General features: G+C 39.5%; 1 protein-coding gene across 6 annotated transcripts; it reads right to left on the reverse strand.

The window, feature by feature from the left end:
* Window positions 1-7,350: 7,350 nt before the first annotated feature.
* On the reverse strand, window positions 7,351-21,692 carry LOC137093606 (transmembrane protein 125). 6 transcript variants are annotated; one of them, XM_067458428.1, is made up of 4 exons: window positions 21,203-21,691; window positions 17,271-17,327; window positions 12,016-12,752; window positions 7,351-8,631 (listed from the first exon to the last, which is right to left on the reverse strand). In XM_067458428.1, the coding sequence occupies exon 4, from the start codon at window positions 8,565-8,567 to the stop codon at window positions 7,896-7,898; it is 672 nt and encodes a 223-aa protein (XP_067314529.1). In that variant the 5' UTR covers window positions 8,568-8,631; window positions 12,016-12,752; window positions 17,271-17,327; window positions 21,203-21,691; the 3' UTR covers window positions 7,351-7,895. The 6 variants fall into 6 exon arrangements, with proteins under 6 accessions (XP_067314529.1, XP_067314528.1, XP_067314531.1 ...); XM_067458427.1 differs by lacking the exon at window positions 17,271-17,327; XM_067458430.1 differs by lacking the exons at window positions 17,271-17,327; window positions 21,203-21,691 and adding an exon at window positions 14,062-14,148.
* Between the last annotated feature and the right edge of the window lie 6,112 nt (window positions 21,693-27,804).

A 27,804-nucleotide genomic window follows, 5' to 3' on the forward strand; every position in this document is an offset into this window, starting at 1 on the left:
TGTCGAGTGCGACGAACTGCTTCCCGTTTAGAGCGTCTCTCTTCCAGAAATGACTTATAGGACTCCTGAGAGTCCCTACGGCCGTTGTTAATTGCTGCACGCCAGTTGGTTCTGTCAAATGCAAGTGCCTCCCAGTTGTCCAGGTTGATGGAGAAGGCCTGAAGATCCCTCTTAATGACGTCTTTGAAACGTAGATGGGGGCGACCACGTTTGCGGGGGGCATTTGCCAGCTCGCCATACAGCAAGATTTTTGGGAGGCGGGTGTCCTTCATTCGATAGATATGCCCAGTCCAACGGAGGTGGCGTTCACGAAGGATGGTGTACAGGTCACTGGAGCCAGTTCTCTCAAGTATGACAGAGTTTGGCACTTGGTCTTTCCAGCATACACCCAGTATGGAGCGGAGGCAGCGAAAATGGAAGGCGTTGAGGCGATGTTCGTGCCTTCTGTAAGTTGTCCATGTCTCACTTGCATATAGCAAGGTGCTAAGTACACATGCATGATATACACGGACTTTGAGGAGCAATGAGAGGTTCTTGTTGTGCCAGACACGCTTGCCCAATTTTCCAAACACCGATGATGCCCTCCCAATGCGCATGTCAAGCTCTGCGTCAAGGTTATTGTTATTTGATACTGTGGAACCCAGGTAGGTGAATTTGTCTACCACAGATAGAGGTATGTTGTTAATGTATACTGTAGGGTTCAGGGTTGCAGGTTGGGCAAGGATAACTGTTTTTTTAAGACTGATCTGCAAACCAAACTCTAGACATGCAGATGAAAAAGATGAGCAGAGTAGTTGTAGATCTCCCTCTGAGTGGGCAACAAAGGCAGCATCATCAGCATAAAGCAGCTCACGTACCAGAACATGGCGCACTTTAGTCTTCGCCCGCAGCCTGGCCAGATTGAACAGTTTTCCTGAGCTGCGGGTGTGTAGAAGGATACCCGAGTCATCAGGGAAGGCACGGCGTAGTAGGGCAGAGAAGAAAATTCCAAAAAGGGTAGGAGCAAGGACACATCCCTGCTTTACTCCACACCTTATCTGGAACTCTTCAGAGCAAGTGCCTTCAGACTGTACAGTTGCCTTCATGCCCTCATGAAACTCTGTGATCACCTTCAGTAACTTTGGAGGGCAGCCAAGTCTTTGTAGGATGAGGAAAAGTCCAGATCGACTAACGTAGTCAAAAGCCTTGGTCAAGTCTACAAACACCAAGAACAGAGGTTTATGCTGTTCGATACACTTTTCCTGTAGTTGACGAACACAGAACACCATGTCTGCTATGGACCGGCCAGCACGGAAGCCGCACTGGCTTTCAGGGAGGATACGATCAGCAAGGATTTGTAGACGTGGTAAAATAGTGCGAGCAAATATCTTGCCAGCAAGACTGAGCAAAGATATTCCTCTGAAATTGTTACAATCTGCACGGTCCCCCTTGTTCTTGTAGATGGTGATGATGTTGGCATCTCTAAGGACATCTGGGAGATATCCACTCTTCCAGCACATCACAACCAGATGATGTAGAACAGAGGCAAGAACATCACCACCTGCCTTATAAGCCTCAGGGGGGAGGCCGTCAGCACCGGGAGACTTGTTATTTTTCAATGCTTTAATTGCAGTTTTGACTTCCTCAATGGTAATATCTGCATCCAGATCAGACATAGTAGGGAGCTCAGGAACAGCAGCATTTATTGCCAGTGTGTTGGCTGTGACAGGCTGAGCATAGAGAAGGCTATAGTGCTCTGCCCATCTCGCCAATTGAGATTCCAAATCAGTCAGAAGGTCACCTGATAGGGAATAGAGTGGAGAGGATTTTTTAGGGACTGGGCCCAAGGCTTCTTTCAGGCCCTCAAAGACTCCTCGAATGTTTCCATTGGATGCACTTGACTCAATACGGTCACACAGTGTGGTCCAGTAAGCCTGCATGGCTGTGCGAGTGACCCGCTGGACATTGCGGCATGCCTGCTTCAAAGCTGCCTTACTTGAGCGAGTGTTATACTGCAGGTAGGACAATCTGGCTGAGCGCTTAGAGTCAATTTCAGGTAGGAGCAGGCTGGCATGGGTTTTGAACCAGTCAGGCTGGGATCTGGATTGCTTTCCAAAGATGGCAAATGCAGCCTTTGTGGTAGTAGAGTGGAAGTGCTGCCAGGCAGCCGTAATGTCTGCATAAGGAGGTGAGGAGTCAAAGCTGGAAGCAAGTAGTGCCTGGAACGCATGCTGCGATGCAGGCACATGGGTTGCAGAAACATCCAGACGAGGAGTAGGCTTAGGTTTGGCGTAATGAAACTTATTTGGGACCATCCTTAGTTTGCAACGTAGGAGGGCATGGTCAGTGTCACAATCTGCTGAGTGTAGTGATCGGCAGTGTGTTACTTCCTTCAAGTGTTCACGCTTCACCAATACATGGTCAAGTTGGTGCCAGCGCTTAGAACGTGGATGACGCCAGGTGACCTTGGAGGAGCTTGAGCCCTGAAAGAATGAGGAGGGGACACAGAGTTTGTGGGTGCTACAAAATTCCAGTAAGCGCTGACCGTTGTCATTCATGTTGCCATATCCATGGCTTCCCAGAATGTCAGGCCATGCACTAGAGTTGGCACCCACTCGGGCATTAAAGTCACCAAGGATCATCAAACGCTCAGTTGAGGGGATCTTTTGAACAATAGCGCTAAGTTGATTGTAGAAAGATTCCTTGACGTCTAGATCAGAAGTCAGTGTAGGGGCATAAGTGGCTATGATTGTAACTGGGCCACAGTTTGTGTGCAGGCTCAGTAAGGAGAGACGTGAGGAGATGGGCACAGGTTTTTCCACTGAGGAAAGTAGCTTGTTTTGGATTGCAAAGCCAACACCGTGCATTGGTCTTTCACCGTCTGGGTATCCATTCCAGAATAAAGTATAGTTTTTTTCCCGGACAGAACCAACACCGGTCAGCCAGGTTTCACTCAGGGCAGCGATGGAGATGTTAAGTCGGAGTAATTCTGCATCAATCAGGGCTGATTTACGAGGTGAGACGCAGTCCATGTCAGAACTAACACCAAGAGAGCGTACATTCCAGCATGCGATGGAGGTATATGCGACAGTTGCAGGATGACGACCAGGTCGCGCCTGCCGTACACGCGAACCTTGCCGAGCAACGACAGCACTCTTAAGGACAGAGTGCTCCCGAGTTGCCAGTCGTGGAAGCTGAAAGTTTGCCGTCATAAAAGGAGAGATGAGATGCTCATAGTAGAGAGCGCCCGGGCAAAAATTTAAGTGAAAGCATGCATGCCCAGGTCAAACTTCCACCTCTGGACTCAGCACTACAAATTCCAACGGAACACAGGTGTGTGACGGTTGGTGTAGTTATGAGTTGCCCCGCAGTGACCAACTGACTAGGTCTATTGCCCCGTGACCATTGGCGAGGTGCTCTTCTGCTCACCGGGCGACTGAGACAGACCGACTCAGGTGCTATGAAAGCAGACGCGCTCTGATACCCAGCATACCAGCCCCTGCTGCCGGGCTAGTAGGGTGGGGTGGACTGGGTTTCGTCTGGTCTCTCGCCTTTGACCTGTCTGGCTTGCTTAAAGCTACCAGGGGTACAAATCCCCTGCCAGCTTAGCTCTCAGGGTCATTGGGACTCACAAGCTGTTCCGCCACGGCAAGGCACCAGTCCACGGAACAGATTTTTATGTAAGTACATAGTAAAGGACACGATTTAAAGTGAAAACGCTACAAAAAGTGAAAAATATAAACAATGACCAAATTACCTCACCTAAAATTAAAACCGAAAACATAACAAAATCTAATCTAATTCAAAATATAAATAAAACCTAGTATATAAGTGATACTAAAATAACACTGTACAGGTTTGGAACAACATGAGGGTGAGTAAATGGTGCTTTTGGGTGAACTATCCCTTTAACTTGTCAGATGTTAACTTAAGCTGCTTATTTTCATTTCTGCTGTAGGTGGAGGGACTATCTCTCAGTGTGATATGATCTTATGTCTGTAGCGCTGTAAACATAACCACAGGCCCAATGAAATTAATACTTTGTGCTCAAAATCAATGATTAATAAGGCAGCGGACTGTTAGGACGGCACAGTAACACTATATTCACCACAGCAGCCCATATCTTTATCTTTGGTTTGGTTTGTTTGTGCTCACTCAAATACCACGAATGCCTAGACACTTTTAAAGGTAAAATAAATCTGGAAATGCTTAATGGCATTACCATGAACCAAGCAGCAAAAACGCTGCTCCATGTTAATGCTGTATTAATTATGTTTCTTTAATCCACAGCAGTCAAAACATCTGATGGCACATGCTTTTTTTGTATGTCATTGTAAGTGTTCACACTGGGAAAATCCTACCCGTGTTTTTTTTTTGTTTTAATTCGGCATCACTGCAACATGTATATGTGTGCGTGTGTGTGTGTGTGTGTGTGTGTGTGTGTGTATGTGGAATACTGACTGCCACCTCTGCAGAGGCAGCAGAATATATTATGTGTCACGTCAAAACAGCTTCCTTCCTCATTTATACCAAAGGTCAATGGCGTGACAACATCTGATATTTATTTCACACTGAATCTAAAATATGTATTTTTGATCTTTTCTTATTGACAACTTTTTTTGCTCAATAGAAATACTAAACTAAAGGTCATTGTGAGAAAATAAATGGATTTTTGTTTTGGCAAGTGTTTTGTGATTTTTTTTCTGCACTGTGTGGAAAAAGCTCATTTTTTATTTACCTATGGATATTCCAGCTATTGAAATAAACTGCTGTTTTATGCTGAAGGAATGAATATGAGCAAACGGATAACATTTTCTTTCTCAATCATCCATGAATATGGGTGTTGTACCCATTGCTATTTCTGCACTCCTTCATTCTTATCAGTCTCAACACATGACAAGCCAATAGATGGGTGACAATGGGTCACAGAGTCAGCTATTGTTTACATGGTGACTGAGCAGCTGTTGCACAATAGTCAGCTTGTTTTGGGTAAGAACAGGCATTGCCCAACACGACCCCCCCCCCCCCCCCCCCATTACTGGCCCTTTTCAGAATTTACTTCTGTCTTCACTGGACAGGGTTTGGATGAATGACTCTGCATGGTTTCTTAAACACAATTCCTTAAACACACAAGAGGGACCAAACTAAGGACATTTCAACCAGCCAGTAGCTTTCTGTTATTTATTTAGTAGCTTTCTGTTATTTATTTTTAATAATACGTAGTAGTGATTTGGAGAATAAAGGATTGCTTTGCAAAGAGAGCACAGATAATTTAACTTCCCAAAAAGTATTTGGACAGAGTTGATGCATCAATGTCAATGCATATAAAATTAAATATCAATCCATGTGGCATCTGCAGTCAAACGTGCTTGGCCTTTTCTCAGAGCCATTTCTACGATGACTTTTAACCATCTTTTCCCAGGATCATTTTCAGTAGTTTGAGGTGCATGAAGATGTACTGCCTTCCTATGCTACTGGAAAAATGTACTTCCCACTTCTGAAGTCGTGATTGCGAGCTTGTCGAGCTCAAATGCTTCGTTGTCGTAAAGAATAATCATGGAAGACACCAGGTTTATGTGTTGATGTTGCTTCCGTTCATTGAGTTTTGTTGGCATTTGTTTATTCACAGCTCTCTGGTTGAGGCCTGGACTCTGACTGGTCTAGTGCAGCACCTTGATTATTATTTTTCAGCCATTTTGTTGTAGAGTTGCTGGTGTTCTTGGGATCATTGTCTTGTTGCATGACCCGATTTTGGCTAAGATTTTGCTTTCGGACAGATGGCCTCACATTTGACTAGAATACTTTGGTGTACAGAGGAGTTCATGGTCGACTCTATCTCCTGTGGCTCCAAAAACAAGACAATAATCCATATCAAACCATCATCGTGATGGACAGTTGGTAAGAGGTGTTTGTGCTGATATGCTGTTTTTTTTCCCGTGTAACTTGCATTATGCGCTGTGCATTATGGCCAAACATCTCCACTTTGGTATATCGTCTGTCCAAAAGACATTGTTGAAGTTTAATGTTTTTTCAGACCTAAGCCGTGCTGCTGTTCTTTTTAGAGAGAAGAGGCTTTTTTTCTGGAAACCCTTCCAAACAAGCCATACTTGTTCAGTATTTTTCTAATAGTACTGCCATTGACTTTTAATGCCATTCTGCTTTTATAGAGATGATCACACTTGCTGAAGATCAATTAATCATTAGCAGTGATTAGCAGTGCCTGACTGCTACTTGTCCTTTTAGTTCATATGGAAGCCGCAAGGCTGTTACTTAGTTTATCACCCATGGCTGTTCCATTTGGCCTAGATTTTGTCAAATAAATAACGACTCAGTGTAATATATTATGTTGTGTTTTTCCATCTAATTTTAATTTTAAATGTGTTCTAACCTAATTTTAAGACCTGCCAACTTATGACGTTTGCATTGTTTTTACATTCAAAAACATAATAACGAATAAGTTATGAGACTGAAATGAAGCAAACACACGTGCAATGTCTTCCCCACATGAGGAACTTCATTAAAAATAAAGTTCAACCACATATATTAGGATCCCTGTGTTTTTTCACAACCCGGAATACGGCAATATATTGCTATCTTTGGCATGTTTATTAAAACATTCTTCACAATTCATGACCCCTTAAACAACTTGACAAGGCGATGTAGCTGCAACCCCCTTCCCTCCGCAAAAAATGGCATGCCCAAGTCCACTTGATGCTTAGAAGTTACAATTTGAAAGAAAGAACATGTTAGAAACAACATGAGTGTGAGTATATGCTGACAGAACGTTCCTTTTGGGGTGATATTCCTATACAATTCCCAGTTTACCAGTAGTAAATATGAATTGAGTGTGCATTCATGTCCAATAGGAAACATATTTTTACAAGAATTGTGATATTATGTCAGCTAGCAAGTGTCCTAGCAGAATAACTAGATAATACTAAATAAAAATAAGAGTTGCACAGTACTTTTTTTTCATCTTTAAAACCTTATAAACCTTTTTCCTAATGTTTTTGTTTGAAAAGTGTGCTTGATATATTTTTTAAAGACCATTGGTTTGATATTTGGTTATAAATATACTGACAAATTTATACTTTAAACACTGAGGTGTGTCTGAAGTTTTATGTTGCTACAAGCTTTTCTGGGGTAATTTCTCCAAAGTTGTCACAGCAGAGCCTGAATGTTAGTTTATTATGCGTACAAATTGAAATAGATTTCCACTAAATGGCTACAACCTGCCATCTGTTCATCTCCATCTGTATGTGAATGTTTTTCATAAGTCCTTCAGAAAAAAAAGACCAATAATTTGCATCAAAGTGTATATCAACGTCAGTGTATTTCTACAATAAAAAATAAAACTGTGCACACATCCTCCACATTGACATTCTGATCCTTTATTTGATCCATAGCTTCGCCTGCACAGGTTGTTGTGTAAAATCACAGGCATGCAAAATGACAGCCAGATGATTCACTCACACACACATCAGAGCTGCTGAAAAGCTGAATACATCCCCAGATGTATAACCACTTGGTATGCTCACATAAATAAAGCCAGCAAGGATGCACACACACACACACACACAATTAATGTAGTCGTCCAATAGCATTGAAAAGAAATCAGCATGTTTTACCTAAAATAATTTAATTAAAGATCAAACTTTTAATTGTTTTTGTGCTTTTTCAGTACTTTTAACTGCACATTATTGGTGAGAAGCATATAAAAGATGAATGTTTGTGCTTAAACCCTCAAAGGCTTAACGCCTGAAACCTTGAGCCAAAATCTAAATCAGTTTGTTTGTAAAACACAATTATAAATGTCACATGTGATTTGTGTCTTAGTTTAATAGATGCAAAGTTTCTTTGAGAGCATTTTAGTTCCTGTTCAGTAAAAGAACGTTGTATTTGTTTTGTAGCCACAGCTAGATCAGTTGAGCCAGACTTGAAGTGGTCTCTCTTCTCCTTTGCTGCATCTGGCCTGAAATGCTAAAGATCCCCACTGTCCTCTCCCACCGTCTCTGTCCTGGCCCTTTCCTCTCTAAGAGAAAAACTACTGCGGCATAAACGCTGACCGCTAACACTGTGAAACTCCCACCTGCCAGCATTACCACCCCAGATATAAACATGTCATTCAGAGCCTTGCCAGGTTTGGGCATGTGGTAGGCCAAGGCCACGTCTAGGAGCACAGCCCCACAGATGAGCAGAGAGATTCCCGTGATCAACACGATGAGGACGTCAGATAAACCGCCGCTTTTTAGCATGTTGATCCTCCGCCTGCTACGCACGCAGTTCATGTCCTGGACAGCGGAGCTCAGCAACTGCTTGAGGAGGACGGCCAGAGCGAGAAGGCAAAGAGTGGTTCCGGCGCCCAGCCGCCACTCGCTGGAAAGGCTGGTGGTGGTGGAAAGAAGGCCTACGCCACCCAGGCCGCAGCCTAAGATCAAGGCCACAGAAGTGCAGTAGCATAATAAGGATTTGCCTGGCTCATTGAACCACCAGAGTTCCACCTGCTCCTCCAGGAGGTTCTGCTGGATGCGAACCGGGTCAGGATGGGGATGGCCCCTCGGGGGGGAATAATCCTCCAGCTCTGACATGATGTTCGCTGCTAATGGTGCTCGGGACAGGTCCTAACTGTGAGGGGACACCTGGCTAGAGTTCCTAGAGAAAACAATTAGAAATTAGATAAGAACATGTAATGTGTACAGTTGACAAAACATGATAAACTAAATTATGTTCAGGCATCGTGTCAGTAAATGAATTTTGTCCTGTATATTTCACTATCATTGAAATACAGTAATATTCCATCCTACTTAACCATAAAAATCAGATTTAGTACCTTAAAATTCATACTGATAACCACCATAAAAATTCAGGTGGAAAATAGAAGGGCTCATGATTAATTAAAGGTTGTCAAAATGCCAACAGGGTACAATACATACAGGGTATAATACAGCACATATCAATAAATGAAAGCTATAAACATTAACTAAATAAAAGAAAGTAAAATAGGTAGAGAAAATTATTTATTTAAAATATACCAAAATGTGGCACAAAGCAGGGACTTCTGGAGATATCATTTTACCGTTTTCACCATAAATGTAATAAATTATAACATCATAATTTTACTGTAAAATATATAAATTAAATCAAATATAAATTATACTATACATGAATTTCACTGCATTAAATTACAGTTATCCAATTAACAGGTTTTTAACTTAATAACGAACAGTTTGTAGGTTACTGAAATAAAATATTTTTTTTATTATTATTAAAATTAAACTAAAATCAAATTATCTGTGACTTGACTGGACTGACCAAATCATTTAAGATAAAAAAAAAAATTGAAAATCTGAAGGGTCACATGCAATCAAAGGAATTAGTTATGTTAAACTACACTGTAAACCTGAATAAATTGGCTCCAAAAAAACTCCAAAACATGTAAGCAATCGGTTACATGCATTTTTAAAAAGTTAAGAAATGTAAAGTTATAAGCAGATCTTGCAGATTTTTATTCTGTACTCATACATTTTAATTGCTTAACTAATTCATACATTTAAATTTAAGTTATCAATTATTTTTAGCAGTGCAAACCTGCCTAGCTTTAACTAGCAAATTCAATAAATGCTACCTTGCTAATTGGTAACAATGCTTTGATAGCAGTAGCATAGCACTGAATGAGTACAGTAATATAGAACATTTACCCCCCCCACACACACACCCCAATAAATTATTTGATCAAAAAAATCTATGATATAGTCAAACAATGAAAACAAGGTTTCATTTAAACACTTGTGTTTGGTCTAAAGCCTGTTAATGTGGCTGGGGAAGACCATGTGGACATGTGTAGAGAGAGAATAAAGATTTTAAGTAGTTAGAGAAGACAATTTTCCTCCTACTCAGGGGCTCAAGCCTTAATTCCTTTACAAATGACCTGTCTCTGTGGTCCCTGTGACTCTCAAGGTTGCAGGACAGACAGCTTGTCTTTACAATCCCGTAAGTGGCTTTGCCTTCAGTCAGCTCTGTACCAGCAAACTGCATCTGCTCTTGAACATTGCATACATTAGAATCACAGACCAAGATGAACTCGATTTCTTTTTGTCCAAGACAAGTGAAATTATTTTTGCACTGTTTGTTCAAAGCACATGTAGCAGTAGGGGTTGTGTATGTGTTTGTTTGTGAAGCTTTGATAATTAAGTCCCTGTGGATCTGAGTCTCATATAACTGACATACTGCTCCCCTGTGACTAAGGTGAAGCATGAAGATGGAAAAGTTAAAAAAGAGAGCCCAAAAAACAAAAACACCAAAGTCCATGATAAAATATTACAATGATTGTTAAAGAGATTGTCATAATTTACTCACTCTCCTGTCATTTCAAATCCATATCCTTGATTGGAATATATATTAAAAAAAGACATTTAAAACAATAATAACAATCACTTTTTATTATGAACAGAGACTTAAGCTATACAAGCTTTCTGAAAAGTTGTACACAAGAGCTGTGTGTTATATTCTGTCTTTTCTTGAAGCATGAATGAATATTTTGAGGCATTCTTTTGAATCGTTATTTTGAGATTTGTTCATTAATCAGACACATCCACTCGCTCGTGTCTTAATTTTAGGATTCCTAAAGGAGTATTTCACAAAGCACTAAAACTAGCTCCTAAATCCATAAAATGCCAGGAGTAGTCAAGAGGACTCCTAAGTCACTAAGACCAAATCACAAACAATCATAATTGGCTGTTGGAGCAATTCGCCCAAAGACACTATACAACATTGAGGCAATAGTGATAATTAATGTATCTTTAATTAAAAAAAATACTAATAATGTCAGATTACCTGTGGTAGTTGTTTTTATGAGTTCACAATTACAAATGATTGAATAAAGTAAAACAATATAAGCGCGCTGTCCGAAGCGATCAAAGGCTCTGAGCTCAGAATTTAGCCCAAACCCAGAGTTCTGCCCCGTACCGCAGATCAAGAGTGAGGACCGGGGAGGTGGAGGGATGCAGAAAACTGTGGAGGTAACTAACGTTAGGTGAGTCGCCTCTCGGCTGTGTATATACAGTATACCTCCTCTTGCACTGATTAGATAAGACAGCTTGAACTTGAAAACATAATTTTCACTTTAATTCTGCATTCTCTCGAGATGCAGACATGTAAGACGCTGACAATTAGGTGAGTATACTAGTTTAATTAGTGACACTTAGCCTACTTTTAAAAATCTTTATTTGAATATGGCAACATTCTTATTTTAAACATTTTATTTTAATATAGCAACATGAAACCTCATTCAACAAAATATTTCTATAAGTAAATCACTGACAGAGATCCCTCCCCTATCAGCCAATCACTGTGGTCATAGTTATCAAGCGTGATGACATCATCCATAGCAATGAGGTCAACCCCACCCTTACTCTTTTGGAGAACTCTTAGTGGTAAGATAAAATGTTTTCTGAATACGGCCCCAGAAGTAGGAAAACTGAATATAGTCATATGGACCGCTTGATGCTTAGAAGTCACAATTTGAAAGAAAGAACATGTTAGAAACATGAGGGTGAGTAAATTCTGACAGAATGTTCATTTTGTTACTCCTATAATAATTAATAATAATTGTAAATGATTATTTTATAGTAATAAAACAAAATAATACAATAATTCCTTTACAGACATATATGGTAATGGTAGTTCACGCTGCATTGTCTCATCTGCCCAATCTATTACCTGGTATCTTTAGTCCTAAGTACTCAACCTTTTGAATCTTTTATCAAAATATCATGGACTTGGATGAGTGCCTTGTGAGACAGTAAAAGTATACTCAACCTAAAGAATTATAAAGTATCTGCTATGAGAGCCTTTCTCAATGTGGCAGAAGCAGTTTATCATTCACTGGTGCGTTCACTTTCAGTCATTTCCCCAACAGAGAGAAAGGAAAGCAAGGAAATATTCTATATCACCTCAGGGTTGGGACTTGCTTATTATTTGTGTCCTTCACCTCAGCTTATACATAAAAAATAAATAAAATTCTAATAATATACTGACTTTTGGTTTTGATTCGCAGTGTCTCCTTGGGAAGTGTTCTTCTTTAGTTTTGTGATTTCTCTGACCGATGCAGTCCAGACTCCAGTCCGACCAGAAAACTGAAAGTGCGCAATTGTTAGTTGTTAAAGCATTTGTAATTATTACTAGTTTGATTCCTTTAGGCTGACATGGTATCGAAGGAAAGGCGTTCTAAATGGCTGATCTGTCAGTGTAGCGGCCTTGGGGCTGGACAGACATCCAACTTAGCCCTCAATTTAAAAAACAGTCCACAGTCAGATTGCCTGCAAGGTCTCTCTGAGGTTATTTCATAGGCAAAATGTCCCTGGCTGTCAGTGCATGAGTGATCCACAAACCAGGACAGAGGTGTTCAGCTTTAGTAGCATCCTGACAGTGATCCTCCTCCTCTTTCTTGGCTCATGTTGCTGTGAAAGGCTATTGAAGTTGGGTGGTTTTCTTGAAGATTTAGAGCAAACTGCATCTTTCCCGACAGGTGTGAATGCTGAGCATTGTGGCAGGCCAAGCGCACTATTCATTCTCTAGTCAAGCGGTACACTGTTGTATCTCTTGACTGCAAGTCTCTGATGTATCTGCAAAAGAAGCGTTCATAAAGCAGGCTCTTGTCTTGTCTCCGGTCACCATACAACAGCTGATGCCTTGTCTAGCATACTCTTCTCTGCCTGGTTGCTAGATAAAAACAATGGAGTCCTTCTCCAGGCCAGGAGGAAACAGGTCACTATCTGTGTGGAGACAAAAGAAGCAAAGAATGACAGCTTGATGGAAAAGGGATGTGTAAAGGATATGCAATATGTCTTATTCCTCAAATGCAAATTGCTTTTTATTTTTAAGGGAGGGAACTGTTGTGAAGATCTGAGCAGGGGCAGAACTTGCCTCCTCCATATGCCGGTAATAGAACGATCTTTGCGGAAATGTAGAATTGGATGAAAGGGGCAGAACTTGCCTTTTCCATAAGGGAGAAACAGCAATCTTTGCGACAAGGTGGAACTGGATGGAAAATGTCCAAAAAGCAATCATGAAATATATATATTTTTTTTGTTTAAAACAAGTTTTCCAAGTAATATCATATTTCATAGCCATGTCCGATTACTTTATCCATTGAAAGTTCACTATACATTAGCACCTATGGAGGCACGATTAAGCATCATACAGTAAGGGCACACATCAACAGATGGTTGTTACAAAAAGAAGGGAATTAAAAGATGTTGCCTTCCAAGATACGTCAAATAAACCACATTCTAAGTCAACGCTGCATTTATCCTTCACAGAGTAATCAATCACATAATACATTATAACAAGTTCAGTGGAAAAAATAAATCCAAGATGGTGGATGAAGTGAGAGAAATGTTAATTCTGTCAGGACCACAATCATCAATGATGATTGATTGACTATTAGTGTATAGTTTGGATTGGCGGTATGGTTCTGTTCTGTGCAAGAAGTCCCTGTGCATCCATGCAGCCTAGCATGGATAAGAGCAGGGAAAGCAGCAATAATCCCCATTAGGATAAACAGAACAGAACCAAAGTGATATATTGCAGATATCATTAATGTTGATATTAAATGTGCAAAATAATTCAGGAATTTAGTCTGATTCAAGGGGAATTAGAATACCAAACCCTGACTGACAAGAGGAGGAGCTGGGGATGGAGGAGGGTAAATGAGCTCTGGAGAAACGTGAGAACTGCTGATGGTACTGAGGAGCTATATGCTGCGATAGACGTCATATTCCTTTAGGTAGCCATGATCAGCTGACAGCCAGCTGATGCGAGTTTTACTAACATGACCTGCATCTGAATATGCATATTTCTGCTATACCCAGCTAACAAAAACATGTTCAAAGAACTTTTTGCTAACATTCCAACAAGTTTTCGAAAACATTAATTCTGAATGTCCTCAGAACATTTAAAATGCCCAGTTTTAAACAATAGCTGCATCTGAACATGCTTACTTATATACCTAGCTAACAAACATATGTTTAAAGAACTCTAAATTTCACTCATTAGTATTAAATAAGTTATGTTGTTCTGTACCTGAAAGGAAGGGAATGAATCACAAACTGTTTTGTATAAGATCTGGGTCCTGGAGGGCCAAGAGTTGTTACGGTTATGCTTCTTGCTGCCCCTCTCTCCTTCTTGCTTAATCCACATTTTATCAGCCTGCACACATGGCTCAAGTTACTGTCAGGCATAACCTCAGGAACAAACCGCAAAGCAGCTGGCCTAGACCCTGCCTTTAGAGCTGTATAAACCACTCTTGATTTTTCACCCTTAATCTCTAGTTATTTCGACTGAGAAATCCTCACTATTTCTCTGTTTCTGACTCAATTTCAGTATCTTATCTATCTCTTTTTTTCTTCTTCATAAGTTGCACTGCCGTTCTGGTGGCTGGGGAGGGATAGCCTTTTTGAAAAGCACAGCTCCGGCTCCCAGTGCTCTTTCTTTTCATCATAAAAGTTAACATATGCCATGTACCTTATTTCATGACTTCACTTCAAGACTCAGTGGTGTCATTACATCCTCACTTTCCATCAGTACACTTTCCCTAAAGAACACTCTTTCATTCCAACCTTTCACTGCAACTTACCGCCACGTTCGTAGATGGAAACAGAACACAAAATGACATTATAAAGACAGATTACCCAATCTTACTCTGCAAATCTCAATGTTCTCTATGTATGATTAACTCGGCAACAATAGACCTGGTACAGTTTATATGGGTGTGCAAACAACGTAGAAACAACATCTCAGTAGAGTCACACATCTCAGTAGAGTCATTGTATGATATACAATATTTTTGGACAAATATGCCAGCATGATGAAACTTAGCGTATTTACTAGTTATTAGAAAAATGCTCAATGTTTCTTAAGTTTATTTTTCATTTCTGCTTTAAAAAAAATTAAAATATTTAAAGGTTCCGTTCTTCGCCATTCCATCTTTCAAACTTTAGTTAGTGTGTAATGTTGCTGTTAGAGCATAAATAGTACCTGTAAAATTATAAAGCTCAAAGTTCAATGCCAAGCGAGATATTTTATTTAACAGAAGTTCCCTTTCAAAGCCTACAGCGAACGGCCGGTTTGGACTACAGAAGGAAGTGCAGGGATGTAATGACGTCACTAGAACCGTTTGTTGACTAACCCTTCGCCCACAAGAACACGCAAAAAAGGGGGCGTGGTCTTGTTGCTCTCCCACGTGAAGAAGAGCGCGCATTTGGCCCTTGCATCTCCCCGTTATGGTAAGAGGCGGGACCTTTCCGGGCAAAGTGCGCTAAGCTGCTGTCCAATCACAACACGGGAAGCGCTGGCCCAATCAGAACTCGTTACGTATTTCTGAAGGAGGGACTTCATAGAACAATGAAATCATCAGGCCGTTTTTAGGACAGAGGAAACAGCGCTGTACAGATAAGTAAATTGTGTGAAAAATACTGTGTTTTTTTACACACGCGAAACATGAACTCATGTTATATTGCACACTGTAAACATAATCAAAGCTTCGAAAACACGCGAAGAATGGGACCTTTAAAATAAGACAAATCTGACAAAACTGACACTGTTACAATGTGCCCCTATTAGAAATATGCTATTATATTCTATACATTTATGAATTCTTTTGAGAAACCATGAAAACTATTTTAACTATGCTATATGCATTTAGTGATGTGTTTGTTGTCAAACTCAAAAATGTATATATTTTTAATTCTATAAAAAAATATATAATTGTATTTAATTAAAAAAATATTTTAGTTTGTCTTGGATTTTTGTGTGTGATTATATCAGGTAACATTCTAAGCTATCATTTGGTCATGTTACAATGTACCCCACCAATAGGCCATGTTGTCACATTTTACTTCCATTCTTACAAACTATTCAGCCTGGATGCCAGCCGAACTCAGCCCCGCTCACAACATTTGATCTCGGGCAGTTCGGTCTGGACTTGATCCATAGAGGAGTAATTATGCCCGAACAGAAAATTGTCTGTCCAATTGAGGTCTTTCCTGGTTTGATTAAAACACGCCTCATTATTACAGCCCAATGGGGCAGTATCAGACTAAAATTGAGTATGACGACGTCAGGCTAATTATTTCTGGGTATATATATATATTTAAAAAAAGTATACGCTGTATTAATAAAACAAAACCCCATAATTGTACTAGATGTGTTAAATTAATGTGGGGAAAAATAAATACTCTAAACCACAAATGGATTTAAACAGACGAGAAGGAAAAAAACCCAGTTAGGTTGTGCCCAAGTCTCTCCTACTTGCCAAAAGTCAGAGCCAGTCTTTAGATTTCCGCTAATCTAAAGGCTTAAATACAGTACATGACTTTTGAAATGGAAAAATATTTTAAAATACTATAGACATAATACACTAATGACTTTTTTTAATGGTTACAGAGAAGAACCGAGCATCATAGACTAAATGATTGAGGATAACACACAATCAGACTTTCAAGTTGTTCCAAGTTTGTTTCAAACAACAAACTCACGTCTAAAGAAACAAAAGAAACGTGTGCCTCGGCTCAACCACCAACTCGTTTAAAAATATCAAATATGTTTGATATCTTCCAGTGTATGGAATCAAAGTCCGAAGCAAAAGATTTGGAGTCTTTGCCCATCATACACTACACTATTTTCTGCAAAATCTGTCAACTCCAACTAGCCAAAATCTGCAGACTGGCTCTAACTTTCACAGCTAGCTGTGACTCTTCCAGACTGCAAATCAGGACAAATAATTAGCAAAAATCGTCTAGTCTATTCCAGCCAAAATTGAAAGCTTTTGTATAAAATGCAAACACATTGTGTATGATGGGCACAGACTTTGAATTAATCCAGTTTCATATTTTGAGCCAAAAAAATTTGAACCCATATCGTTTCATTTGTCATGCATCTCTTAGCAAAAAGATGCATGTTTCTGCATAATTTTGTTGTGTTCAACATAACGTGAAAGTCTGGTTTATAACGTTTAGTATGATGCTGCCCATTTTTCACATAATCATTTACAAAGTCTGCAATTCCTAGTGTTTTCAAATGGTTTCAGATTTTAAGTCATTTAGTGTATTCCAGCAGTAAGGGTGCTGTTTTGTCTGGTAAGGTTCTGTATTCACTGCTTTTTGGTGCTTGATTTTCCTGTTTTGGGCACAGCTGCAATATTAAGCACTAATTAAATCACCAATTAACAGGCCTGTCCACCCAGCACCACACTGCTGACAAAAGGAAAAACGTTCACCTCTCTTCTTGCCTACCTCTCTCCCTTTCATTCTCAAAACAGTGACAGCATCCAGAATGTTCAGTTCTGGTGTCTAGGAAAGGAAAAATGTGAAAATAGTTCATAATGCAATACAAAAATAGGGCAACTATCCAACTTTGCCACTGAGCTCCACTCTGTGACCTGACCTCCATCTGTGACATAGACACCAGCCTGGTTAAGACACCTGGACCTACTCTTTCACTTTTTAGAGCATGGTTAAAATTTCTCACTGGCTGTCTCTGTGTGTGTCACAGAATATTCTGGAATATACACTCTCGGGATGTTTGAATGTTGCTGAGTGCTGTCATGCACCTGTCGTTTTTAGAGATCTGTGCGATCTCTGAGGAAAGGATGAGGAAGGAGTCTAGAGTGTGTTGGTTTGCTTTGCATCTGGAAGCATAACTTTGAGATTGATTTCTTTCTCTGCAGATACATCTGTCATAATGCTCTATCATTACTCCAAATATGGATGTTTATCCTTTATTTAAAAACAAACAAACTACTGGTTAATACTAGTAATGATGATATCAGATGATGTTACCATAGAACTGAAATAACATATTCATATTTCATATCGTACATGACAATCCAAGATAGTTCCAATAATACCACAGTAATATAATAAAACATTTGGTACTTTTTGTAGAACCATTTTTGTTTGTGCTACTTTATTTGTCCTGTTTTGTCACGTCTTTTACTGGATGGCTAGTCATAATATGTCATTGTAGGTGCATGCCCAACAATAAAGTCGCCATAAAATGTCATAAAAGTCATTTTAAATTTCTTTCCATGATATGACATTTTGTCAACACCTCCAGTGTAGCTGATACATCACATTAACAATGGTTTAAAGGCTCAAGATGTAAGATATGTGGATTAAAATATTCAAAACCCACTAGAACAATGTTATATATTTTGTAGGGCTGTCCTCGACTAAGTATTTAGACATTCGAATCAGAATTGTCGAATCTCTCTATGGTCGACTGATAGTCAAATCATCTTGTGTGTGTCTGTGTGAATGGGTTGGGAGGGGCACGACACTTGTCAGCAGAAGGGTAAAACTATTTTTATTTTCCTTTACTGCACACTGCACACAGCAAACACTTTTAATAAAGCGACCAAAACTGCCTTCCAACTGACAATGGCTTTCTTATTTAGGTTTAAATAGCCTAAAAGGTAATGTGGTGGATAAACATTCATAAACCGTTTTCTCATAACATGTTAAAGCCGCGATCGAAATACAGAACATCACACAAATATATAAAAGAACATTTTGATAAATAAACCTAAAAAAATACCTGCCTAGAGAGGAAAAGAACACTTTGAGTGTGTTTACATGCACGTTCTTAAGTCGCTTGTGCCTAAAGGGGGTGAAGGACGTAAAGCTCAGCCCCGCGCCTCAGGATCTCACACCGCCACCTGACGCGCACATTATATACACGCAAGCTCAATTTTGAATTGACTGACAGATGAGCTGCACGAAAGCGCTCTGTGGTGCGGCAGGATTTTAAACAACTTCCAGTGGCCGCGGACAGGCGGGGAATGCTACCGCCGGTGTGTACACTCATTGAACGTGTTCAAATTTTAAAGGCGCAGTGCTCAGCTCAGCGCCCTTAAAGGGGTCGCACACCGATGCTCAGCTCAGCTCAGCGCCCGTAAAGGAGTCGCACACCGATGCTCAGCTCAGCGCCGCGACACGTCTTTAATATATTGAGCACCCCCATATTGCCAAAATGGTATGATCCTCGTTTCATAACATTCACGAAGATTCGACTGTGAGATCGGTGATCGAATCAGGCTCGGCATATGGATGCATCGAATCTTCGACTTTTCGGGGTCACCCCTAATATTTTGTTGACTTGTGTACTTACATGATCCCAAATGTTTTCCAAGAATGTTTAAATCCAGAGAAATAAGCAATTTCAACCAGGATGTCTGTGTGTCGCCTATCAATGACATCATACCCACGTTACCCTCGATTTTTGTTTTGTAGAAACCATGGAAACAGCTAAGACGCTTTAATATATTATGTGTTTTATTAGACAGGTGAGCAACTGTTTGGATACATTCATAGACAGAAAATGAATCATTGTTATATAGCTCAATTCAGTTAGTCTTATTGAAATCTTGTTTTTTTGATTTACCGTGATTAGCATGTTTTACCATATCAATTTAGCAACAAATGTCTCATAGTAGCTGCGGAGCGAACGCACAGAGTAACATTATAACATAACTTTCAACACACTCAAATGTATCTAATATGATAAAACAGTGCTGTATTACCACACATATGACCGTAAGAGGCAGAAGCAGATGTCTGCAGCTTTATAAAAGCTCTGCGAAATCAAGTCTTCATCAAGCTACGCCTTTGTTTTGAATAAGCCACCTCTAGTGGCGAAAAATTACATACTGTGGCTTTAATAGTAGAAAGACCATGATTAATTACTATCTTTTTCTTCCTGAACTATTACCCTGTCACTGTAAAGCACTGTTCATCACACTCTGCATAGAAAGGGCACCTACAACATTAAAATAATTTGCTTCACTTTTATTTTATGATACAGAACATTTGTAACTATACAGATGGGAGACATTACCTTTCTTTCCCTATAGGCTGTTATGTAGAACTGTTACAGTTCCTCTTTAGTATTTTGCTCTCACTTACTTGACTCATATTAGTTTCTGTTTAAACCACAATGTGTTTAATATGGACACCAGTATAGAATAGGCTTTATCTGATGATTCTATTATTTCTTCATTCCAAATGTGTAATAGCTACTGGACCCATTTGTTCTCCGCAAGTTTTTTGGTGTTCTACACAACTCATAACATTAACTAATTTGTAAGAATATTTGTTTTGGACAGCTCAGAAATAAAATCAGAAATGGAAGCGTTTGAAAATGACACTCCACACTTCTAAAACCAGAAAAGCGGTGTGTGTAGTTTGCAAATCAGTAATAAAATAATACACTGTTAATAAGAAAAGATGATATACTGGATGTTTGTTTACATAACATGAAGTGTGTGACCTGCTCCAGGAAATAAATTAATAAATGCTGTACATTAGCATTACTCACAAATGTTCTCAAGTGATTAAATTATAATGTCAAAAAGTATAACACGCAAGATTAATTACAAAAGATAAGTTTTGTAATTATTAATATTGTATCTGATAAAGCTGGTGTCATGCTGTACATACAGAAAATGTGCTTAACTTGTTTGTATCATATAACACTGTTGAAAGTGGTGTATATTTATATATTTACATTTTATTTATCAGGATATTATAAGTCCATATTTACAGTAGGCCTTTATAATATGGGTTACACTACAGTCCTGTAAAGAGTGCTGGTATTCTGTATAGCTCTGGGATGCTTCACTATTAATATCACCTTGACTGAGTTTGAGGCATTTGGGTGACATGAAATTTTGGAACAATTTTCTTTGGCAGTGAAAGAAAATGTGAACTAAGTGGTCAAATTTAGTCTATATTAATACTATATTAGTCCTATTGTAGTAGGCTATTATCAGCTCCACGTTCATATTGAGTAGCCTACAGCTCTTATTGTTTATGATATTGTTTATGATTCCGTCACATAAAAAAGGGAAATTTTGCTATTTTATATTCAGGATATTTCCATAAGTAAACAGTTGTATATGTTTCCCATCATCTTAGTAGGATGCTATAAAAAGATCTGAATATCTAGGCTACCCTCTAAAATATGTTTAGCCCCCTACACAATTTCCTGATATTGAATTTCCAGAAGTGAAAGGCACTTTTTAAGAAGAAAGTCAAAAAACTCCAGTAGCCTACAAAGTTAACATGCCATGCGATGCTGTATTATCAATCTAACGTAACTCACAAATAATATATTTTTGTTTAAACCCAAGAGTACGACGGACATATCAAAACGCGTTCGTTCTTACCTGTGATGCGCTCGCAGGCGGCTCATCATCCCGAACCACATCAGCCACAAATATACACGGCAAGAAATATACAGCCGATCCGTCTCAAAGGGACAGACAGGCGGTCAACTCAAAGAAACGTCAAGTTTAATGTAAGTCTAGCACAGTAATCCCGGCCATATCAGGTTGTCATTGCGAATGGCGTTGCAGGTGCAGTGCTCCTTCAGCCCGGACTTTTGCCCTCCGCTCGGAGGAGTGGTCTCTCTCCTCTCATTGCTACTCTGATCGCGGAGCTTGTAGTTCAGCTGGGGAGTGTGTGTGTCTGGGTGACCTCGCCGCTCCCCTCGTGGGACACCTACAGCGATAAGAAGCCTCTAGTCCAAAGGTCTGACGTTAAATGTCGCCAATTGAAAACACCAAACAAATTTCCGTGTGGTTGTTTATGCTGCGTCGCGTTTCTAGCACTGTCCGCGCGTCAAAACACACCTACCTGGAAATCATCGCGGAGTTACCTGCTCTGTTTGCTGTAGAACCGGAAACCCTAGCATGACCAGTGTTTATGAATGGAACTGTTATTGACATGTTAATATTTTCACGAGTAGGCTAGGCTATAGTAGCCTAATTGTGAATTGTTTTAAAGTCTTTGTGTACATTTTTCAACTATTCAAACTTTATTACAAAATGTAGACATGTTTGCAACCCATCAGTTAGATATCAATGCGAAAACAGGGCGCTGCATTTATTCCACGGAGAATTGATCGATCATAAAAAGTTGACGAGGGGTAAAAAAAATAATGGATTGGGTGGTGCTGCTAAAAGGGATTTTTTTTCTGATGCAGTCAGAGCAAGTTTAATTTTGATTGCAGTTTTTTTTTTATTATAAAAGCAAATCACAATAGGAAGCGTGCATTAATAAAACAGGATAGATAGGATCAATTCTGAGTTCATGTTGACTTTAAAGTAATTCCCTTTTATAATTGCATTCACATTTTCATTTGCAATGCATCTGTTCTCATTAACTATGAGTTTAACAGCAAATGGATGGTAGGCTTTGATGGGCTATGCATAGGCTATAGATTTTCAACTTGTTTGATTATTTTTGTGTTTTAAATCAACATCTAAATTACATGGCACTCATATATAATGAATACGGCAGTTTTGAAAATGTAGGCTATGTAATCTGATAATTACAATTATTTACCGTGTGTGTGTGTGTGTGTGTGTGTGTGTGTGTGTGTTCATGTTTTCTATCCCAGTGGGGACTTCAACCTGAATGCATAGGCCTGTGAATTTTAAACTCCTACCATGGGGATTTAAATTGATGAAACAAGCATATAAATCATACAGAATTATTATTATTATTATTGTTTAATTGAAAATGTAAAAATGCACAAAGTTTTCTGTGATAGGTAGGTTTAGGGGGTTAGTGTAAAACGATAGAACACAGTTTGTACAATATAAAAACCATTACGCAAGGAGAGTCCCCACAAATATAGCAAGACGTGTATGTGTGTGTGTGTGTGTGTGTGGGGGGGGGGGGGGGGGGGGGGGTAATTACATGGGGACCAAATGTCCCCACAGGTTTAGGGTTCAGGGATAGAATATACAGTTTGTACAGTATAAAAATCATTATATCTATGGAAAGTCACCATAAAACATGAACACTGTGGGAGTCTCTGTGTGTGTGTGTGTGTGTGTGTGTGTGTGTGTGTGTGTGTGTGAGAGAGAGAGAGAGAGAGAGAGAGAGAGAGAGAGAGAGAGAGAGAGAGATTTATTAGCACATACCAGATAGAAGATACAGGTCTTTCTCAAAAAATTAGCATATATGATAAAAGTTCATTATTTTCCATAATGTAATGATAAAAATTAAACTTTCATATATTTTTGATGCATTGCAAACCAACTGAAATATTTCAGGTCTTTTATTGTTTTAATACTGATGATTTTGGCATACAGCTCATGAAAACAAATAAAAAAAATCTCAAATAATTTGCATATCATGAAAAGGTTTTCTAAACGAGCTATTAACCTAATCATCTGAATCAACTAATTAACTCTAAACACCTGCAAAAGATTCCTGAGGCTTTTAAAAACTCCCAGCCTGGTTCATTGCTCAAAACTGCAATCATGGGCAAGACTGCCAACCTGACTGCTGTCCAGAAGGCCATCATTGTCACAAGTGACTCAAGTGAGAGAGTAAGACACAGAAAGAAATTTCTGAACGAATAGGCTGTTCCCAGAGTGATGTATCAAGGCACCTCAGTGGGAAGAAAAAAGTGTGGCAAAAAACGCTGCACAACGAGAAGAGGTGACCGGACCCTGAGGAAAATTGTGGAGAAGGACCGATTCCAGACCTTGGGGGACCTGCGGAAGCAGTGGACTGAGTCTGGAGTAGAAACATCCAGAGCCACCGTGCACAGGCGTGTGCAGGAAATGGGCTACAGGTGCCGTATTCCCCAGGTCAAGCCACTTTGGGCTACAGAGAAGCAGCACTGGACTGTTGCTCAGTGGTCCAAAGTACTTTTTTCGGATGAAAGCAAATTTTGCATGTCATTCGGAAATCAAGGTGCCAGAGTCTGGAGGAAGACTGGGGAGAAGGAAATGACAAAATGCCTGAAGTCCAGTGTCAAGTACCCACAGTCAGTGGTGCCATGTCAGCTGCTGGTGTTGGTCCACTGTGTTTTATCAAGGGCAGGGTCAATGCAGCTATCAGGAGATTTTGGAGCACTTCATGCTTCCATCTGCTGAAAAGCTTTATGGAGATGAAGATTTCATTTTTCAGCACGACCTGGCACCTGCTCACAGTGCCAAAACCACTGGTAAATGGTTTACTGACCATGGTTTTACTGTGCTCATTTGGCCTGCCAACTCTCCTGACCTGAACCCCATAGAGAATCTGTGGGATATTGTGAAGAGAAAGTTGAGAGACGCAAGACCCAACACTCTGGATGACCTTAAGGCCACTATCGAAGCATCCTGGGCCTCCAGAACACCTCAGCAGTGCCACAGCTCAGTGTTTTCATGAGCTGTATGCCAAAATCATCAGTATTAAAACAATAAAAGACCTGAAATATTTCAGTTGGTGTGCAATGAATCTAAAATATATGAAAGTTTAATTTTTATCATTACATTATGTAAAATAATGAACTTTTATCACATATGCTAATTTTTTGAGAAGGACCTGTATACAAGATATACTTCAAATGAGATAAAAAAAAGAAACAATGACTTTGTTTACATTTATTGTACACAATTCTGGATTCAAGAAAAAACATTTAAAACCTTTCCATAAAGCTCAACTTCTATTAACTGCCAGTCTAGAACATTCTTTTAAAGGAACACTCCCCTTTTTTTAAAAAATAGTCTCATTTTCCAACTCCCCTTATAGTTAAACAGTTGAGTTTTACCTTTTTTTCCAAATCCATTGAGCCTGTCTCCGGATCTGGTGATAGAACTTTTAGCATACCATTAGCTTAGCAGAGATCATTGTATCTGATTAGACCGTTAGCACCTCGCTCAAAAATGACCAAAGAGTTTCAATATTTTCCCTTTTTAAAACTTGACTCTTTTGTAATTATATAATGCACTAAGACCGTCGGAAAATGAAAAGTTGCAATCTTCTAGACTGATATGTCTACTACAGTCTCATTCCTGTGTAATAATCAGAGAACTTTGCTGCCGTACCATAGGCAGCGACACAATGATATTACGCTGCGCCTGAAAATAGTCCCCAGCATGCATAGTCCCCTCTGTGCAAGCAGGTTAAATAGTCAGCAGAAAATAGTCCCCTCTGTGCAAGCAGGTTGTCACCCTGGTTATGTTGACGGAAATTAGCCTATATTCAGGCACTGCTTATAATTATAATTGCACCGCTGCACCCATTGTATGGCAGCAAAGTTCCTTTATTATTAAAAAAACTTAACTGTTTAACTAGGGGAGTTGGAAAATTACTCTATTTCAAAAAAAGTGGAATGTTCCTTTAAGACTGGTCCTGAGCATAATTTTTATCTTCTGATTTTTATCACCAGGCTACATTTTTAAAAACAATAGAACAAAAGCATTGCTTCAGAATAAAATACAAATCCTCCCCCTTTCCACCAAGGCTGTCCCAGGTATTACTAAATATTTCTTATCTGAAAATGGTGACACCCAGTGGTTCAGCAGGGTGACACCTTATACAAGCATCAGTCCATGTATATTACAGGACATGCACCACAAACCACAGAAGTCTGATTTCCCAGAAAATGTGCAATGTACAGACACATTGTGTGAAATATTGTGTAATGTCTTTCTCCCTGTGCATCTGAGGCTCCCCTGCATTTAATGACAACATGGTGTCTCAATCCAGTTTGGGTAAATCTTTGAATTATATTTCTTTGACACTATGTTTTTATCTGTTTATCTGTCAGAGAGTATATTGCACATACACAAAAATACCCATTTGTATGCAATCACCCCACAAGTTTGCACTCGCATTAAAGAAACACTATGATTATGGCACCATATTAATAAGTAACTATTTATACACACACAGCAAAAACATTGCAGCCAGGGAACACTCTCTCTTAGCACACTAAAATGTTCCTTCTTTATCTTGTGACAGATGTTGGCTTGCCACCTCTTGCTGCCTGATGTACTGGTCTTTTGGATCTTTGATGTTGTCCCTTAGTCTCTTGGGCTCTTGGGATGAAGTTTACATATTTATGAAGGTCATTCATGAACCTGTGCATAGTCTCTCTTCATCACTCTCCTGTCAAGGGAAGGAGAAGATACACAAACGCACACTTTGTGCATCATCGGTGACGTGAAGTTTTGAGTGATGTTCTGCTCTTGGTGAGCGCTTCTGTTGTGGAAAGAGTTCAGTTCTTGCTCCATCCACCCAGAGGAAAGCAGCCCAAGCATCGATCTTTTTTCTTCAGCCATTAGTGCTGATCTATTCCCCCTTCGCCTCATCCCGGGTTCATTTGTATTCTAATTGCCAGGCCTTGAAGTGACATGCTACGTTCCGTACAAGGCTGTTTTCTGTCAATGCCATGCCAATACTAGTGTAGTGCTGTCTTCAGCTATGCTTTGATGTTTAATGTGGCATTTGAGCCTCAAGGAGGTCACATTTGTGTGTGTGTGTGTATATATATATATATATATATATATATATATATATATAGAGAGAGAGAGAGAGAGAGAGAGAGAGAGAGAGAGAGAGAGAGAGAGAGAGAGAGAGAGAGAGAGAGAGAGAGAGAGAGAGAGAGAGAGAGAGAGAGAGAGAGTTAGTCTCTGCAAAACCTTATCAAACTGTGATCTACTTTTCTTGGAGAAATCAAGCTAACATTTCACACTAAATGGACCACATCATGATATAAAATGGAATTATGCAGCAATTGTACAAGGTTGCAAAAATTGAGAAAAATGATTGAGAATGATTGAGATTGAAAAATGATGAGAAATATGATTCAAAAATGTACCCAATATATGTGTGTCTTAAATGGTGTCAGTCAACAAATATTATGTAGATATGTAGTACTTGGCAAAATGAGCTACCAAGAGAAAATACTTATTGTTCTGCCCTATTTATGTTTTAGAAACGATAAATTACTGTCCATGAGTCATGACTTTGTATTTTTGATAACTGGCCTAATTTCATATAGCCAATTATGTTATGGCTTTCTTCACTCAATCCAATTTCTACCCAAAGATGATAAAGCCCAGAACAAATCTGTGACATTTAAAAGACAAAGTAAACTCTCAGTTTAGTCTGTGTGGCAGAGCGTGTGCTTTCTTCCTTCTCATAATGCTGATGATAAAACATGGCGCGTTGTTTTAGGCAAGAATAGATGCATGCAGAGTGTCACACATCAGTTGCGACACAGCGACACATCAACACGCTTGTACTGGCAGTTATTATTCATGGACAGTGCTGTGGTTGATGTTAGAGGCTTTGAGAAACAAATAAAAGACAGGTAATAGATGTGCTCTGTCAAATGCTTTGCGAGGGAGATACGCGTGAGACAGCTGAACCGTTACTGTTATCTTAAAATGGGTGTATGTGTGTGAGAGCAAGGGCGAGAGATTATTAAAACAGGTGTGTGTCTCCACATGCTGATGGTGTGTGATTATTCATTACTTGCGGACTTGCTGCTGGCTCTCTGCTGAGAGCAAGTCCCAGAGTCACCTTGACTGAGTCTCGTATAGAAATATCACACTTACTGCTACCGTGGCCTAACCTGTCCAACCAATGAGAGAAATGATTCTGTACTTGATATTTGATTTAACAATCTATATGATTTCATACAATGCACATGTATGCATATATCTATATTTACTGCTCCAAAACCTCATCTTTTTTTAGATCTTGGTGAGAATGCCTGCAGTTTCTGCTGGTCAAATGCTCAGTTCGCACATTTGCATCACTGATCCCTTTCATGGGCTGTTGAACCAAAGAAAGAAAGAGAAAATAGGATGAGACCTTTTGCTGGTTCACAGTCCGTTTATCTCTAAAATTTTAATTATAGTAAATATTACCGCCCAGGGACTTAGAAGCAGCTATTGTATATGACAGTCAGACAATGATAAATGGGACTGTAAAATCTGTGTAACTAGATTTTTCAGTGTGTGTGTGTGTGTGT

The sequence above is a fragment of the Pseudorasbora parva genome, chromosome 12 (assembly GCF_024679245.1).
Source record: "Pseudorasbora parva isolate DD20220531a chromosome 12, ASM2467924v1, whole genome shotgun sequence".
NCBI lineage: Eukaryota > Metazoa > Chordata > Actinopteri > Cypriniformes > Gobionidae > Pseudorasbora > Pseudorasbora parva.

Coding starts and splice junctions, on each gene's coding strand:
- LOC137093606 (XM_067458431.1), bottom strand. CDS start 8,567: ATGTCAGAGCTGGAGGATTATTCCCCCCCGAGGGGCCATCCCCATCCT.